The sequence below is a fragment of the Arachis ipaensis genome, chromosome B10 (assembly GCF_059453495.1).
Source record: "Arachis ipaensis isolate K30076 ecotype BB chromosome B10, ASM5945349v1, whole genome shotgun sequence".
Taxonomy (NCBI): Eukaryota; Viridiplantae; Streptophyta; class Magnoliopsida; order Fabales; family Fabaceae; genus Arachis; species Arachis ipaensis.
Genome location: NC_142435.1, coordinates 147030852 through 147045463, shown reverse-complemented (window position 1 = coordinate 147045463; position 14612 = coordinate 147030852). Strand labels below are relative to the sequence as shown.

Below are 14612 nucleotides of genomic sequence, written 5' to 3'. Positions count from 1 at the left end.
ACATCAATTTGGATCTAAATTATCTTCCAATAGATTTGGATCCTTGATGAAGAATGAAGACCCTTTCTAAAGTAACAATTGAAAGATGAATTCAAGTTGAACAATCAATCACATTAATCCATTGAAATCAACATAGCTCTTTTCTCCAATGAAGAGAGGATTAGCTACTCATATCTCAAAGAATTACAAAATGGGTATGTGAATGTGAAAAAAAATGAGAAGAGAAGAAGAGAGTCCAAAGACCCTTCCTCCCAAAAGTGTCTTTCAAAGGTTCCCTGGATCTCTCTTTATAATCTATCCTAAATTACAAATTCAAAATGAAATTCAAATTAAAATCAAATGCAATTTCCAACTAACTATTACCCTAGTGATCTTCCTTGCTCCCTTTGGATCCTGAGCCTTGTGAGTTGTTGTCTTGATGGTTGTGGGCTTGATTAGTTGGGTTTGATGAGCATTAGATGTGGTTAAGGACTTGGAATTTTAGGTGCTCATTAGAAGCCAGAATTGAAGCTCAAAATCTTGCTCCAAATGAAGTCCTGGAAGTGTGCTTTCTTGGTGGAGTTGGAGACACCAATGTGTGGCATTGGAGACGCCATTTCAAGCCTTGGATTTCCTTGAAGCTCGAAGGCTTCTTTGGCTCCAAAACGCTTCATAAGAATGGCGTCTAAGATGCCATATTGTTTCACCAATTTGGCCTTCATGGAATGGCATCTAATACGCCAATTGGATGGCGTTGAAGGTGCCAAAATAGAGCACAAGTTTGAGTCTCTAGGAGTGCAATGGATTGGCGTTGGAGATGCCCATGAGGATGGCGTCTAAGGTACCAAAATGAAGGCCAAAATGAAGCTCCTAAAGTGTGCTTGTAGGCATACAAAACGCCAAGGATTTGGCATCCAAAATGCCAATTTCAAGTCCCTGGGAGGTGCTTATTTTCGAAGGCGTATGGGGCGCTTCAATTTTTGGGCGTCAAAAGATGCTCATTTTTTGTGGCCCAAACTAAATGTCCACCATAGAATATTACATATCGTTAGAAAGCTCTGGATGTTAGCTTTCTAACGCCACTAGAAGCTCTTCATTTAGACATCTATAGATAAAGTTATGCATGTTGGAATATGAGAGGGTCATTGTCTTAGCGTACAATACGCCAAGAGTGGTGTGTGGAAAAGAATATGATTTGCACCCTAAGATTCAGTATCCACTATGAAGTATTATATATCATTGAAAAGCTCTAAAAGTTGCCTTTCTAATGCTGCTAGACCGCTTCATATGGACCTCTCTAGCTCACATTATCCTTGTTGGAGTATGAAGAGGTCAGGGTTACAAGTTTTCTTTGAACTTCCGTGAGCTTTTTCCAACTCTTGCTTCCCTGGGAGTGTGCTTCCTCTTTCATACCACCTTCCTTACTTTTCCCAAAGGCTTCTTTAATTGTCCTTCTCCTCATTTGTTCTTGCCTCAAATCTTTCAACAACTCCCTAAACATATCAAAGCACAAAGTAACTCCAAAAAACAATTATTAATGCACAAAAATCTCAATTAACATCAGGAATTCACTAACTTTGTTCAAAGAATGAAACTTCAACAAACATTGATTAAAAGCATAAAAATATTAATTAAAACAAGAGGTCACTAACTTTATTCAAAGAAATAATGACTCAAAATAATTGAAGATGCTCATGAATCAAGAACTTCATAAACCAATTCAAGGACTTGCAGGTGAGAGAGAGTGTATGGGAGTATGCTAATTGTACAACTCCCTAGAGTTTGTTGAAAGCATGGAGAAACTAAAAAATAAAAAATAATGAAGATGCATAAACTTATCTAACTAGTTTTGATCCGAAGGCATGGTCTAAAGTGAATAGTCTGACCAGCAACATGTGCGAATTATGGAATGCAAAATTTGAGAAATATTGCTGCAAGCCCATTTTAACAATGTGCGGGGAGTTGAGATGTTATCTTATGAGAAGAATGACTAAACACATTACACTCTTGACTCCATACATTGAAAGGTTGCACCTGTTCAATAGAAGAGGCTTGATTGCATGATTAAATCTAGCAATAGATGGCATACTGAGTGGATTAGTGACCGTGATAAGAAATGATTTGAGGTCAGTCGCAAGAACATGAAGATTGATGTTGATCTTATAAAGCACACATGCTCATGTTACAAATGACAATTAACCGATTTATGATTAACAAACCAGAGGATTATGTCTACAAGTGGTTGTGTATGGACTCATTCCATACAACATATAGTCAGTGTATTCAACCAGTTCCATCTGAAGAACTTTGGACTAGAACTGGATTGATTAAACTAGACCTACCAATAATAAAATGACTTATTAGGAAACCTAAGATGCATAAAAAAAAAGATTCTGGCTAAGGATCTGATACAAGGGGATAAATTGAAGAAAACATTCAAGGTAACTTCCAGCAAATGTGGTGAGAAGGGGCACAATTATAAAACATGCAAAGGAGTACCTTCAAATCACAACTGAAAACCTAAGACAAAAAGAGCAAAGCATGGCACAAAAAATGACTAAGCATAAGCTAAGCTTACACTGTCACAGTCTGCACCTCAACCAAAGATAAAATTCAAGGATAAATCTATCCGTCCGATAAAAAAGTGAATGATTGAGTTGTTTTTTTTTTATTATAACACCCATGTGACGAATGCTTGTGTTGTAATTATTCAGGATGGACAATAGAGTTTCTCTAAGACCATCAATAGAGTTTCTCTAAGACCATAGTCTACAGTAAGCAAAAGTCAAGTATTGTGAATACATTTTGTTGATTGTAACTCAAGCAAGTGCATATTTTTTTACAGGCTAGCTCAGGTCCAACAATGAGCTAACGACAACCTATTCCAGAAAGCCAATCAATGTCTGTATCTACAGTCCTTACAAGGCCAAGCCAAGCACCATTCAAACCTCTAGCCCAAGTTCTAGCAAGGCTAGCCAAAATTTCCTTTAGACCCAAGCAACAATTAGTAAATAGGCTCTTTACAAATAATATGTTACAGCACCATCATAGCAACTAAATGCAGAAGTAAGTGGAGGACCAGAGATTTTAACTGCAGCAAACACTAAAACTCAAAGGATATTAGTTCATCCCCACTCCAAGAATCAACAAACCAAAGAATTGATTAAGCTACTTTAAGAAGTTACTTGAGATTAAGCTTTTTGTTTTTTTGGTATATAGTACATTATAGCATCTTTTTGACAAATCTTTGGTGCTTTGTGGTAACCAACTTTGTTATGTTAGCTTATGTTGCTAGGATTGTAATCCTTTCAATAACTTATCATATCTTATGTTTGAATGTTTAATGTACCAAAATATTTAATAAAATTCACATAGCTATACTATTATTTACTATATATAGCTATTCCAACCCAACCCAACAGACCAAAGATCTGGGTCCGGATGTCCGGCCGATCCGACGGTTTACCGAGCCCGAACCGGGAGGTGACTCGCACGTCACCTCCCCTCCTGCGTGAACCTGGACAACTGGCAGAAGCTTCCAGATGTATGGGCTTGGCTATCAAGAGCCCACCCGAAGTACAGGCCAAGTACGGACTATAAAGGGGGAGGGACATATCCTTCCCCAGAGGTACGTCACCTAACCCTAACTCTAACAGCCGCCTCTTGTATAGACACTGACTTGAGCGTTGGAGTCCTTGCAGGTGGCTCCACCTCATCCTCAACCCGTCAAGCCGAAAGAGTCATTCACCAGAGCTCTCCAGCACCCATCTCCTAGTCTCCCACACCTTTACTACCACCAGATCCGATCCCAATTGTTACGGTTCCTCTAGTATCCTTACTGTTAGGGCAGAATTGAGTGTAGAAGATAAGGGTAGAAGGAAAGAGCAGAATAACTGAACAGAGGAAGGAATTATCGATGTGATAATTACCCACTGACAGAATAATATTATAGATTTAAATGAAAGAATAACATCGTTTATTAATGATAAAATAATTGAAATTTGTGAACTCATATCACATTTTATTACAACAATAATAGACCTTCTTTAATTGTCTATTTTCAAGACTTAATGACAAATACAGCAACATTAGTTACTAACAAACATACAAGAACAACCAACATATTAGTTTTTTTTCTTCCTCTCTATATATGCCAATTTCTTCTCCAACTTAATCAGCTTCTGTTCCACTTTATTCTTGCACAAATACTCTTTCACATTATCAATCTTATTGTCACAAATTAATTTTTTGTGCCTTTAATTTCTGTAACATAATCATTAAGACAAACAAAAATTTTACAGTGGGATGGATTTTTCAACTGTAAATTTAAAAAAAAATTCAATTAACTAAATCAATCTACTTCAAAATGTATATAACTATCTTATCTTGAAGAAGGGGCACCCAAGGAATAACCTGTTGGGATTAGTTGGTGTCGTGAACTTGTACAATATAATATACACTCTACATTTACACATTAGAGCAATGCTAAACACAAAAAATTCTCTAACTATAATGCTGCAATAGAGTCTAACTTCAATCTTCAATTTAAAGAGTTAAGGCAACTCCCAAAATAATACCTAAAGATACATAATAAACTTACCATTAGTAAAAGATTTTAAATTTTTTATTTAATAAATATAAAACAAATACATTCTATTTCAAATAAAAACTTTTTAATAATTTTAAGACACAAAATAAATAAATCTAATTAAAATTTATGAGAGACTAATTTATTACAATTTTAAAAGATTAGGACATATTTGTCTTTTTCCCATAAATTTATACATGAGTATGCAAATGACAGTTGTCGATTCAGAGCATAAATGCAGAGTTTAATGTTTACACCAGTATGACACGCAAAGCCAGTTTTGGTATTTATTTTGTGTTCTTCAGCCTATGTGTTGGGCAAGAAACTAAAGAAAAGCTTTCTATTACCTTCAAAAAAAATTATGGTAAGCAAGCTAACAAAGTAAGCTAGAATCAGATACTTTCCCCTACTTAGCTTATTTCTTCTATCAGATCAGAATAAATAGACCTTTTCCAGTGGTTTCTAGGAAGTAGCTAACCGCTCCACACTCAAAAGTCTCAAATAGACGCTCTACCTTCCTCTTTCTTTTGCCTTCAATATTCCTTTTGACTATAAATTCTCTCTCGGCACACAAAAACATGTATTCATCTCTTGTAACGCCTTTATTATAGCGGAAGATGCCATGGGCAACCTCATAGCCAGAAACAAAAACAGTGGTGCTCGAATTTCAAGAAACAATACCAAAGGAAGTGGTGGAAGAAATAATAGTAATAATAATTCTTCAGCCATTGACAATAGACCTTTATCGTTATCACAATTAAGGCCACCGCGACAGTTAGCTCCACCACAGTATCCTTCGCTGCCACTGCCTCCGCTGCAACCACAACGAGTACAATCCATGTCTAAGGCACAAAATAAGTCAGGACAGGAGGGATCAGCAGCCATGGGAAAGAAGGATGCAGCAAAGAAATATGCTTTGATTAAGGATAATTTCACTTCTCTTGAACAGGTTTTGCTCCTTTATCTTTATTCCTTCTCATTAACATGTTTAGTGTATGTTCGATTGGGGAAAAAAGTTACACATTTGCCTAATCAAAATATACTCTTATTAGTGTACTTTTTTATTATTTCCGTTTAATCTGTATGCATATTGTGAAAACAAAATTCTAAGAATTGGATTTATGGATAAAAATATATATAAAACTAATTTAATTTATGAATGTCTCACCTATCGTTATATCACATTCATCCTTAGAAATAGTTAGAATATGTATGAATTTCTCTATTTTTTCGAGCTTTTTGTGCTGATAATTCTCTTGTTGGTTCATTCTCACCTATCATATGTTTTGGTTCATAAGTCTCTTTCTTTTTCATCTTCTGATTTTAAAATGCGGCTGAGATATTTTTTAGTTGACTCCGAGTTTGGGATATTTTTTGAGATAATCCGATTAGTATAAAATGTTGGAATATAGATGACCAAGTCAAATTGTTTTATGTGGTAGATTTTTTTTTTTTTGGGTGACTTATGTGGTAGAAATTTAGTAGCTCAATAAGGTCAACTTAAACAACCCAAAAAAAAAAGCATTAATAAAATTGAAATATGATTTTTTTTTTATGTATTTTATTTAATATAATTGAAAAGTTCAAAATCTTATAAATATTTTAATTTTTTTAACACTTACCTACTTTTTGTTACCAAGGTAAAGATATTAATCCTATGTTTGAGAATTGAATTAATTTTATAACTATTTCTTGATATAACCATTAATTAAGTATTATATATAGTTAATTTATGTTTAATTTGTCTTGTGGTTTTTTACATAAATAAAATAAAAAATTTGTTAGAGACTAATATGTCTTTCACATCTTTCAAAGTTGTTATATTAAAAACACAACTTTTGAAGTAAACAAGATTTTAAATTTGGCTGTTGCTTTCAAATTTCAAATTTTATCTCTTGAAGTTAAAAGTATACTAAATTGTCAAAGGGAGATAGGTGAACTTAAATTCTAAATTTTGGCAGAAACTTACTTTTTTGTGTTTCTAAGTATCTTTCTTGGTCTTTATTAGAATCATTCAATATTTATTAGCATGATATCTAGTTCGAATAAGTATATTTGTTCTTTAGAATTAGAATTTTTTTTTTTTTGAGAAAAATTAGGATTTTCTTAATCCATTTTGATCCTCAACAAAATGTTGGATTCTATTTAACTAGCAAGTCTTTTCCTTATAGACCGGTAACCCGAAATTAGACATTTTTTTCAAAATTTCCTCATCAATTGTATTATTTTTCCCGTATTTTGTAGGATGTGCTCTTTTCTTTATTATTTTTCCTCGTTAATTGTAAGAAATAAAGATTCGGTTAAAGAATCTTTTAAAGATATTGAGATAGTAAAGTAAAAAAATTCAAGAACTTGTATTTAATTAATGCGCTTAGCAAAGAACGTAGTTTTGTCTGGACAAGTTACTTTCAGCGCGCTAGAAAATTAATATTATAATAAGGGTATGAGTTATAACTCAAATGAAGTAATGTAATTTTTATGATGAAGTAATGTAATTTTTATTTATTATTTCAACAATCATGTCATATAAATACTATGTCTTATCATCAATTATATTTTATTTTATATATTTGCATTCTATTTATATATTTGCATATATTAATGTTATTTTTATTCTTTAGATGTTTGTGACATAAATTGATATTTTTTAATCTTTACTTAAAATATTTTTTTTTTAATTTTATACCATTCTTTACAGTAATGTGTTTTGCATTCATTAACCCTTGGAATTTTAATTTGCGTTTTTTTTTTTGTAAATAATTAAAAAAATAAATGAATGAAAATGAAAAACATATAAAAATGTTATATTAAATTTAAGAAATTTTTTATAAGTAATATAAGAGATTAAGAAATAAAGAGTAGTAAGAGTCTTAATATGTATACGTCGTAGAATTTGAATATTTGTAACTGAAATTTTTTATAATTATCGTTATTATGACACTTTTAATATATATTTATTACATTTAATTAGTACTTGATGTTTCAATTGAATAATAATAAATAAGAGTTTTTTGTTTGAATTTTTTAAAAATATTTTATTAAATAGTGATTGGTTAATTTTAATCTTTTGCTAAATCATTAGAATTGCTGATGTGGCATCATTAACAAAAAAAAATAGCTTAAATTCATTATGAAAAAGGTTGGTACCAGCTTTTATATATTATAAATAAATTGCTTGTACCTTTGTACATATGAGAATGAACCAATACTTCCATTCAATCAAGCTTCAACCATATTCTATCAATGCATCGTGCATTGTGCATCGTGCATCATCTCCCATTATCTCTACTTCTCAATAGGGGTGCACGTGGATCGGATCGGATATGGCCAACATTTCGATTCGATCTGCACTAAAATCATCGGATCGGATCATATCGGATCTAATATCCGCAGTTTTTAAGGTTGGATTCGATCCGCACATTTGCAAATCGGATCGGATATCGGATATATCCGCAAAACACAAAAATATTTTTAAAAGCTTATTTTTATTAAAAAAATATCAATAAAATTCATTTTTCTATTCTTTTAAATATGTTTACTCTTAAAATAATATTAAACCTACTTTTTTAAAATAATAAATTAAAATAATACAACATATATGATAATTATTAGTTGAAATAAAACATAAAAAGAATATTTACTTATTTATTTCTTTATTTTTGCGGATACGCGGATATGCGAATACCAACACAAAATCCGCAATCCGATCCGATTAGTGTGCGGATCCGATCCGATCCGGTCCGAAAGCCTTGCGGATCGGATCCATATCCACAATTTTCGGATCGGATTCGGATAAACACCGCGGATACGCGAATCAGATCCGATCCATGAACACCCCTACTTCTCATTACTCATAGTCATAGCATGGTACACACGCGTTTTGTGGGTCAAGCTTACTTCAGTCACTTACTTATTTAACTTGTTGGATGTTTCTATTTAAAACACCATGCAGGGGTATAATAATGTTATTTTTTCTTTTTCTCTTTTGGTGGGGAATGGGGATTGGCCGTTTGGGAACCAGTATCATCCAAATCTTGTTATTAAAAGGCTAATTTGACCTTGAGGTTTCGTCACTTTTAAAACTCCTTCTCCTTTTTTCCAAGTATGTTTAGTGAGACTGAAATCAAATATCAACTATGCAAGTACACAAAAACAAAAATCAACTACCAAATCAGCTACACTTATAAAATACATATTAAAATGTAAAATATACATACATAAGTACATGATAAATGATTTGTTGGCTGAGTTTTTATGTGTACATATTAAATATAATACTGTTACTTTGCCAATTGATTATCCATAAGAAAAAAAAGAAAAGAAAAGAAAAGAAAAGAAAAGTGAGGTGGACCTTGGCTTTATGATAAAATGCTTAACTTATTACCTTCTTTTCCAAATAATGCTTCGTGAAAAATGTTTAATGAAACCAGAAAGCATATACATTTTTAGATAAATATATATTATTGGATTATTTTGATGTATGATTTATGAAATTTAAGTTGACATACATTTTAACACAATCCATAATTTAATAATAATTATTTTTATCATCACCAAGATATAATGTGAGTTTGGTTGAAAATAGATTAAGGGAGATATATATTATCTACGGCTCATAATTCATAAATTCGTTAACTAAAGGTTTTGGGTTGAAATTTGGTTTTAACCTTATTCATTAGTTCAAATTTTCTAATATTTCTTCTCAATAGACTTTTAAAAAAATAAATAAATAAAATAAAGTTTCTAATATATCATTTGTGTTCAATGAATCTCGATTACTTATACAGGTTACAACTGCCTTAAGGAAAGAAGGTCTAGAATCATCAAATCTCATCCTTGGAATTGATTTCACAAAAAGCAATGAATGGACTGGTAGGTTGTACCACATAGATTTGGATCCTCTCATGTTCATATTTTCAGGATTGATTCAATTACTATATATAGTAAAATAGAAGAAAGCCAAAAGAATAAATAATAAGTAATAGAAAAAGATTCATGAGGATATGTGTTATTTTAAACCTTGAGAGAATCCTAATCTGGCACGGTATAGGAACCAAATTTAAGAATTTCATGAGAAAATAAAATATGGGTTTTGGATCATAATTTTTGAAACATTTTGGAATAATTAACTTATTATGAAGCCAATGCATCGATGTTGTTATTGAAGGCAGAATCTCATTCAACAATAGAAGCCTGCATGCCATTGGAGACACATCAAACCCCTATGAGAAGGCCATCTCTATTGTTGGCAAGACTTTGGCTCCCTTTGATGATGATAACTTGATTCCATGTTTTGGCTTTGGTGATGGTAAGTCATAAATTTTGTATGATAAGAAAAATTGACAAGCGTAATCAATTTGACTTATTTATTTTTTGTTATTATTGTGCAGCAACAACCCATGATCAAGAAGTGTTTAGCTTTCACAGTGATCATACACCTTGTCATGGTTTTGAGGAAGTTCTTGCGTGCTACCAAAAGATAGTTCCAAACTTGAAACTTTCAGGTTATTTTCATCTGTAGCTTTTTTTAAGCGTGTTTTTGTTACAATCAGTTAGGTGTCTCAGGATAAAAAACAAGACCAAAAAGTTGTCTATATCCTTGTCTCCACTGTCCTTGGTGTTCTAGTTGTCTATATCTTTTGCCTGTCTCTGTATTTGTCTCATTCTCTAAATAGGTTTGTATTTCTGTCTAGAGACAATTACCAAATGCCAAACGAGGCCTTAGTTCAGTATGTTTGGTGAAGAAATGATTTGGTTTTTGTTTGCAGGACCAACTTCTTATGCTCCTGTGATCGAGGCTGCAATAGACATTGTTGAGAAAAATCAGGGCCAATTCCATGTGTTGGTTATCATTGCAGATGGGCAGGTACATAGTTATGTTTATGTGTTTGCATGTGTCTCTCTCTAATCTTATTCATATGAGTTTGTTTGATTTGTAAGGTTACTAGGAGTGTCAACACTGAAGATGGAGAACTGAGTCCTCAAGAACAGAAGACAATCAAAGCTATAGTTGATGCAAGGTAGACATAGATCTGATTGATAATCTTACAGCATTCCTATTAATGCTTATACCATTTTGTTGTTTCCAATCTTTTGATTAGCCTTTGTTAGCCTTAAACAATTTTAGTAATGTAAAATTGGTGATTTTCTATGATTAGTTTTCTCCATTAGATGCTGATAGGTTAAATCATGCTTAGAGACGTACTTGGCTTTGCCTAAAAGAAAATGCAGTTGCTGAATAACAGTAAATATTTAATTTCTGATATCAGTGAATACCCCCTTGCAATTATTCTGGTTGGGGTTGGTGATGGTCCATGGGAAGACATGCAGAAGTTTGATGACAAGATACCGGCGCGTGGTTTCGACAATTTTCAGGTATAGAACTTGCAGCTGAAAATTTCGCACTCTGTCGCAATGAAAATATCCTACTTACCCTTTTATGCAGTTTGTTAACTTCACTGGCATAATGTCCAAAAATATTGGCCCCTCTGAGAAAGAAGCAGCTTTTGCTCTAGCTGCACTCATGGAGATCCCTTTCCAATACAAAGCAACCGTTGAATTCGGAATACTTGGGTATGATCCTTGTCACATTAGCGTAGGATTTCCTAGCTTAAAAGCAGCAAAATTACCACAAAAGATGATTTCGCTTACAAAATTACCCATGAAAGTACAAAAATTTGCCCTCTATATATACCCAAAAGACTTGATTTGCTTGACAAATCTACCCAAAAACTAAAAATGATCTTTGGTGGGTAATTTTGGTACTTGAGTCTATATTTTTTAGATCTATGTTTGTTTAACTGAATATCTGAAAGGATTTGCTAGTTGGTATTTAAAATTTTCCTATGCTTGTCTCTTTGGAGTTTGGACAACAGACGTGTAACAGGAAGAGCGAAGAAAATAGTTCCAAAGCCTCCTCCAGTTCCTTACTCCCGGCCGGCTCCCCCTGTTCATGTAATGAGCAGTGCACAAGCATCACCACCAGATGATCGAAACCAAACGGTATTTCTAACTGAAACTTCCATAGTCAACGTTGTTAAGATGAGTACAAGATAAGACATAGGTTTGATTTTCTTTGGGTACAAGTAATGTGAAAGGCTTGAGGGAAAAAAATTCTGCTTAGTAATTAGTTATTCATTGAACAATTTTTACTTTTTCTTTCAATTTTGCAGTTGCTTGATGACTAGTTTCGTGTTAATCTTCATGGATGCATACTTTGTCATGCTTTGGCATTGGTATATTATTATTTACATAGAATCAGACATAAGCAAGAAAAAGGAATGCACTTTGAAAAGATACACTATTCCAACAAATGAGTCTAACAATATTCCATAACACCACAGTTACAGAATTTGAGATAATCATTAGAAATTTAGAATCATGTCTCCAAATACATGAACACATAGCAGGGTCTTCTCTTGTATCATCAAATATTGCATGCTCTATCATTTATGCAACCAATTGAATTTTGTAGGCCTGCCCTGTATGTCTCACTAATGCAAAGGAATTGGCTTTTGGATGTGGCCACATGGTGAGCCTCATTAAATCCCTAACTCTTTTTTCATCGGGCTCTATTTGATATTTTTCTCATGATAAAAATGCAAAGAAGAAGTTATATAACTTGTTTGAAGAATGAGATAAATACAGAGACAGGCAAAATATTCTGTCATTATGGGACAAAATGACTTGATTTCAAACGACCTATTTTGTCTCTTTATATTGTCTCTATACATTTTATCCTGAGATACATGCCAAACACAAACATTAAGGAATGTTTGGTTACAGATAAAAATAGTATCTTAGAGTTATTTATTAATAGTGGTTTTTAACTTCTAAGTTCTAACTATATATATATTTATATTTTTGGGGGAGCAGACTTGCAGAGATTGTGCATCAAGGTTAAGTAATTGTCCCATATGCCGTGAGAGGATCACTAGTCGTCTCAGGGTATTCACTGGCTGATTAGTAGAATCAAAATCAAAATAATGTATGACATTGTATATAAAATATAGGATGTGTATGATAAATGCCTTGCAAGTGTTGATGAATGATGATGGTGTGGCTTATTAGGTTCTTAGAAAATGCACTTATTTGTTGTAACATGATAGCTTGTTATCTCTTCAAGAATGGTTTCAGTGTGCTGAAATTTGGATGTGTTTCTTTAAAATTCTAATTTGTTTTTAAGATAAACAAAAATCAGATTCCACTAATTCAAATTACACAATAATAGGCAAGTAAACTTGTGGGAAGATAGCTCATAAAAGCTGAGAACATAGAATCAAGCATTGAACTCTCACTGGAAATGTATATGCACTCTAATCATTTAGGTGTTTAGGGTTAATCCATTCTAGTCTCCTCTAATCATGCTTTCTAAAACCCTGCTCTTCATCTAACCAATCAACAAATATCTAGTGTACAAATGCAAACATCATGAAGTCTTTTTAAAGTTGTAATGAGGTTAAGGTAAGGGTGAGGATATATATATATGGCCAAGTGAGCTATAATTTGAATCTTCCACTAACCTAAGTTCTCACCTAACATACACACATTCTAGATGCTTCTAAAACTATGCCTAGATACCCATATTTTCACTTTTGTATTTTTCACATACTCATGTATTTGAATGTTCTTTTAGTTCATTCCATATGCATTGATCTTTTTATTGAACTTAACATTTGGGGTGGTTTTATTTTCCTATATTAAATATATATTTTTTTTGGAAGCATAGTAAATCAATGTATATGGTTTTCATAATTTCACGTGAGTAACACCCAAATTTTTCAATACTTGTCAATAAGACAATACACACTCTCATCAACCAACGTTCTCACATTTTCTCACACTTAATTGACACACAATCTCTATCTTAAGCTAATCAAAGATTCATTTGGGGTAATTACTTGTTTTTCCGCTTAAGACTAGTGATGTGGTAACATAAAGAACAACTGGGGGTTAAAAAGGCTCAAGGTGGCAAACAAAGGCAAATGAAAGGGTAGGCTATTTGGGAGAGGTGAGCTAATAACAAATGATGGCCTCAATCATATGTATGAATGAATATATACTAAACAATGGACATATAGAATGGAGCAAAGCAGAGATTACAATCATAGAGAAGAAAACACACAAGAAAAAAATCATGGTTAAATAATGTAACCATGTAATTAAGCTCAAAATTTCACAGGTTGTGTGTTCTTAGCTCTAAACTATGTTCTAAATTACAATCTTCAAACAAGTGTAACACTAATTTTTCAATTCGAATTAGTGAAATGCTCTAGAATAGGGTCTTGAAGAGAAACTCATTATTTCAACCAAGCAGAACATATATGCAAACAATTATTATCATGCAATCTATCCTATCTAACTAAAGAAAAAATAACATATTGGTGTTAAGAGAGAGATTACCTCCGGAAGTCAAGTGCTGACCTCCCCACACTTAAGGCTTGGCACGGTCCTCCGTGCCATCCGTAAGGAACAAGGTGGGGCTGGTAGCATCACCTCCACAGGTGGGCTCGGCCTGGCTCCCTGTGCGGGTAGGTGAAGTAGAGTCCGGGGTATCCTTCTCTTCTGGAGGTGGGTATGCGCTAACAAAGAGCTCCTTCAGATAGGTGTATCGGCGCTTGTTGCGGCGCTCCATGCACTCCAACTGCCGGTCTTGCTGGTCTAACCTCTGAAGGATCTGAAGGAACATCTGAGCAGTGGATGGAATAAGGGATGTGGGTGACGGTGGGGCGAAAGTAGGAGGGGTGTCCACAGATGGGCCTGGGTAGCGGCTAGCAGAGGGTACTGGGGTCTGGTATACTTCTCATTTGGGACATATTGATCAGCCCTTGGGATCATGACTTTGGTATCCCCAGCCCTATAGGAAACGCCTGCTGCAGAGACAAGATCCGAAACCAATGCGGGAAAGGGAATGTTGTCCGCAATTTGTACGTGTCCCATGGCCTGCCGGATGTGCCTTGGTAGATTGAGAGGCTGCTCTATGAGAATGCACCAGATGAGAACAGCTATGTCTGCAGTGAAGGTGGACTCGTGGGTGCTCGGGAAG

General features: G+C 33.7%; 1 protein-coding gene across 2 annotated transcripts; it reads left to right on the top strand.

The window, feature by feature from the left end:
- Positions 1-4785: 4785 nt before the first annotated feature.
- Positions 4786-12713, top strand: LOC107623374 (E3 ubiquitin-protein ligase RGLG4). Of its 2 annotated transcripts, XM_088485990.1 has the most exons (12): positions 4788-5516; positions 9355-9439; positions 9735-9875; positions 9958-10071; positions 10336-10433; positions 10508-10587; positions 10837-10942; positions 11013-11140; positions 11443-11569; positions 12042-12098; positions 12443-12532; positions 12606-12713. In XM_088485990.1, exons 1-11 carry the CDS (start codon positions 5190-5192, stop codon positions 12527-12529), a joined length of 1350 nt encoding a protein of 449 aa, XP_088342116.1. In that variant the 5' UTR covers positions 4788-5189; the 3' UTR covers positions 12530-12532; positions 12606-12713. The 2 variants fall into 2 exon arrangements, with proteins under 2 accessions (XP_016181094.1, XP_088342116.1); XM_016325608.3 differs by having other exon boundaries at positions 4786-5516; positions 12443-12713.
- The last annotated feature ends 1899 nt before the right edge of the window (positions 12714-14612 follow it).

What these genes read in the sequence shown, in the direction of transcription:
- LOC107623374 (XM_016325608.3), top strand. Translation starts at nt 5,190, where the DNA reads ATGGGCAACCTCATAGCCAGAAACAAAAACAGTGGTGCTCGAATTTCA. An exon ending in AAAAAGCAATGAATGGACTG is followed by an intron (nt 9,440 to 9,734) that starts GTAGGTTGTACC and finishes TTGTTATTGAAG; the next exon opens with GCAGAATCTCATTCAACAAT. An exon ending in ATGTTTTGGCTTTGGTGATG is followed by an intron (nt 9,876 to 9,957) that starts GTAAGTCATAAA and finishes ATTATTGTGCAG; the next exon opens with CAACAACCCATGATCAAGAA.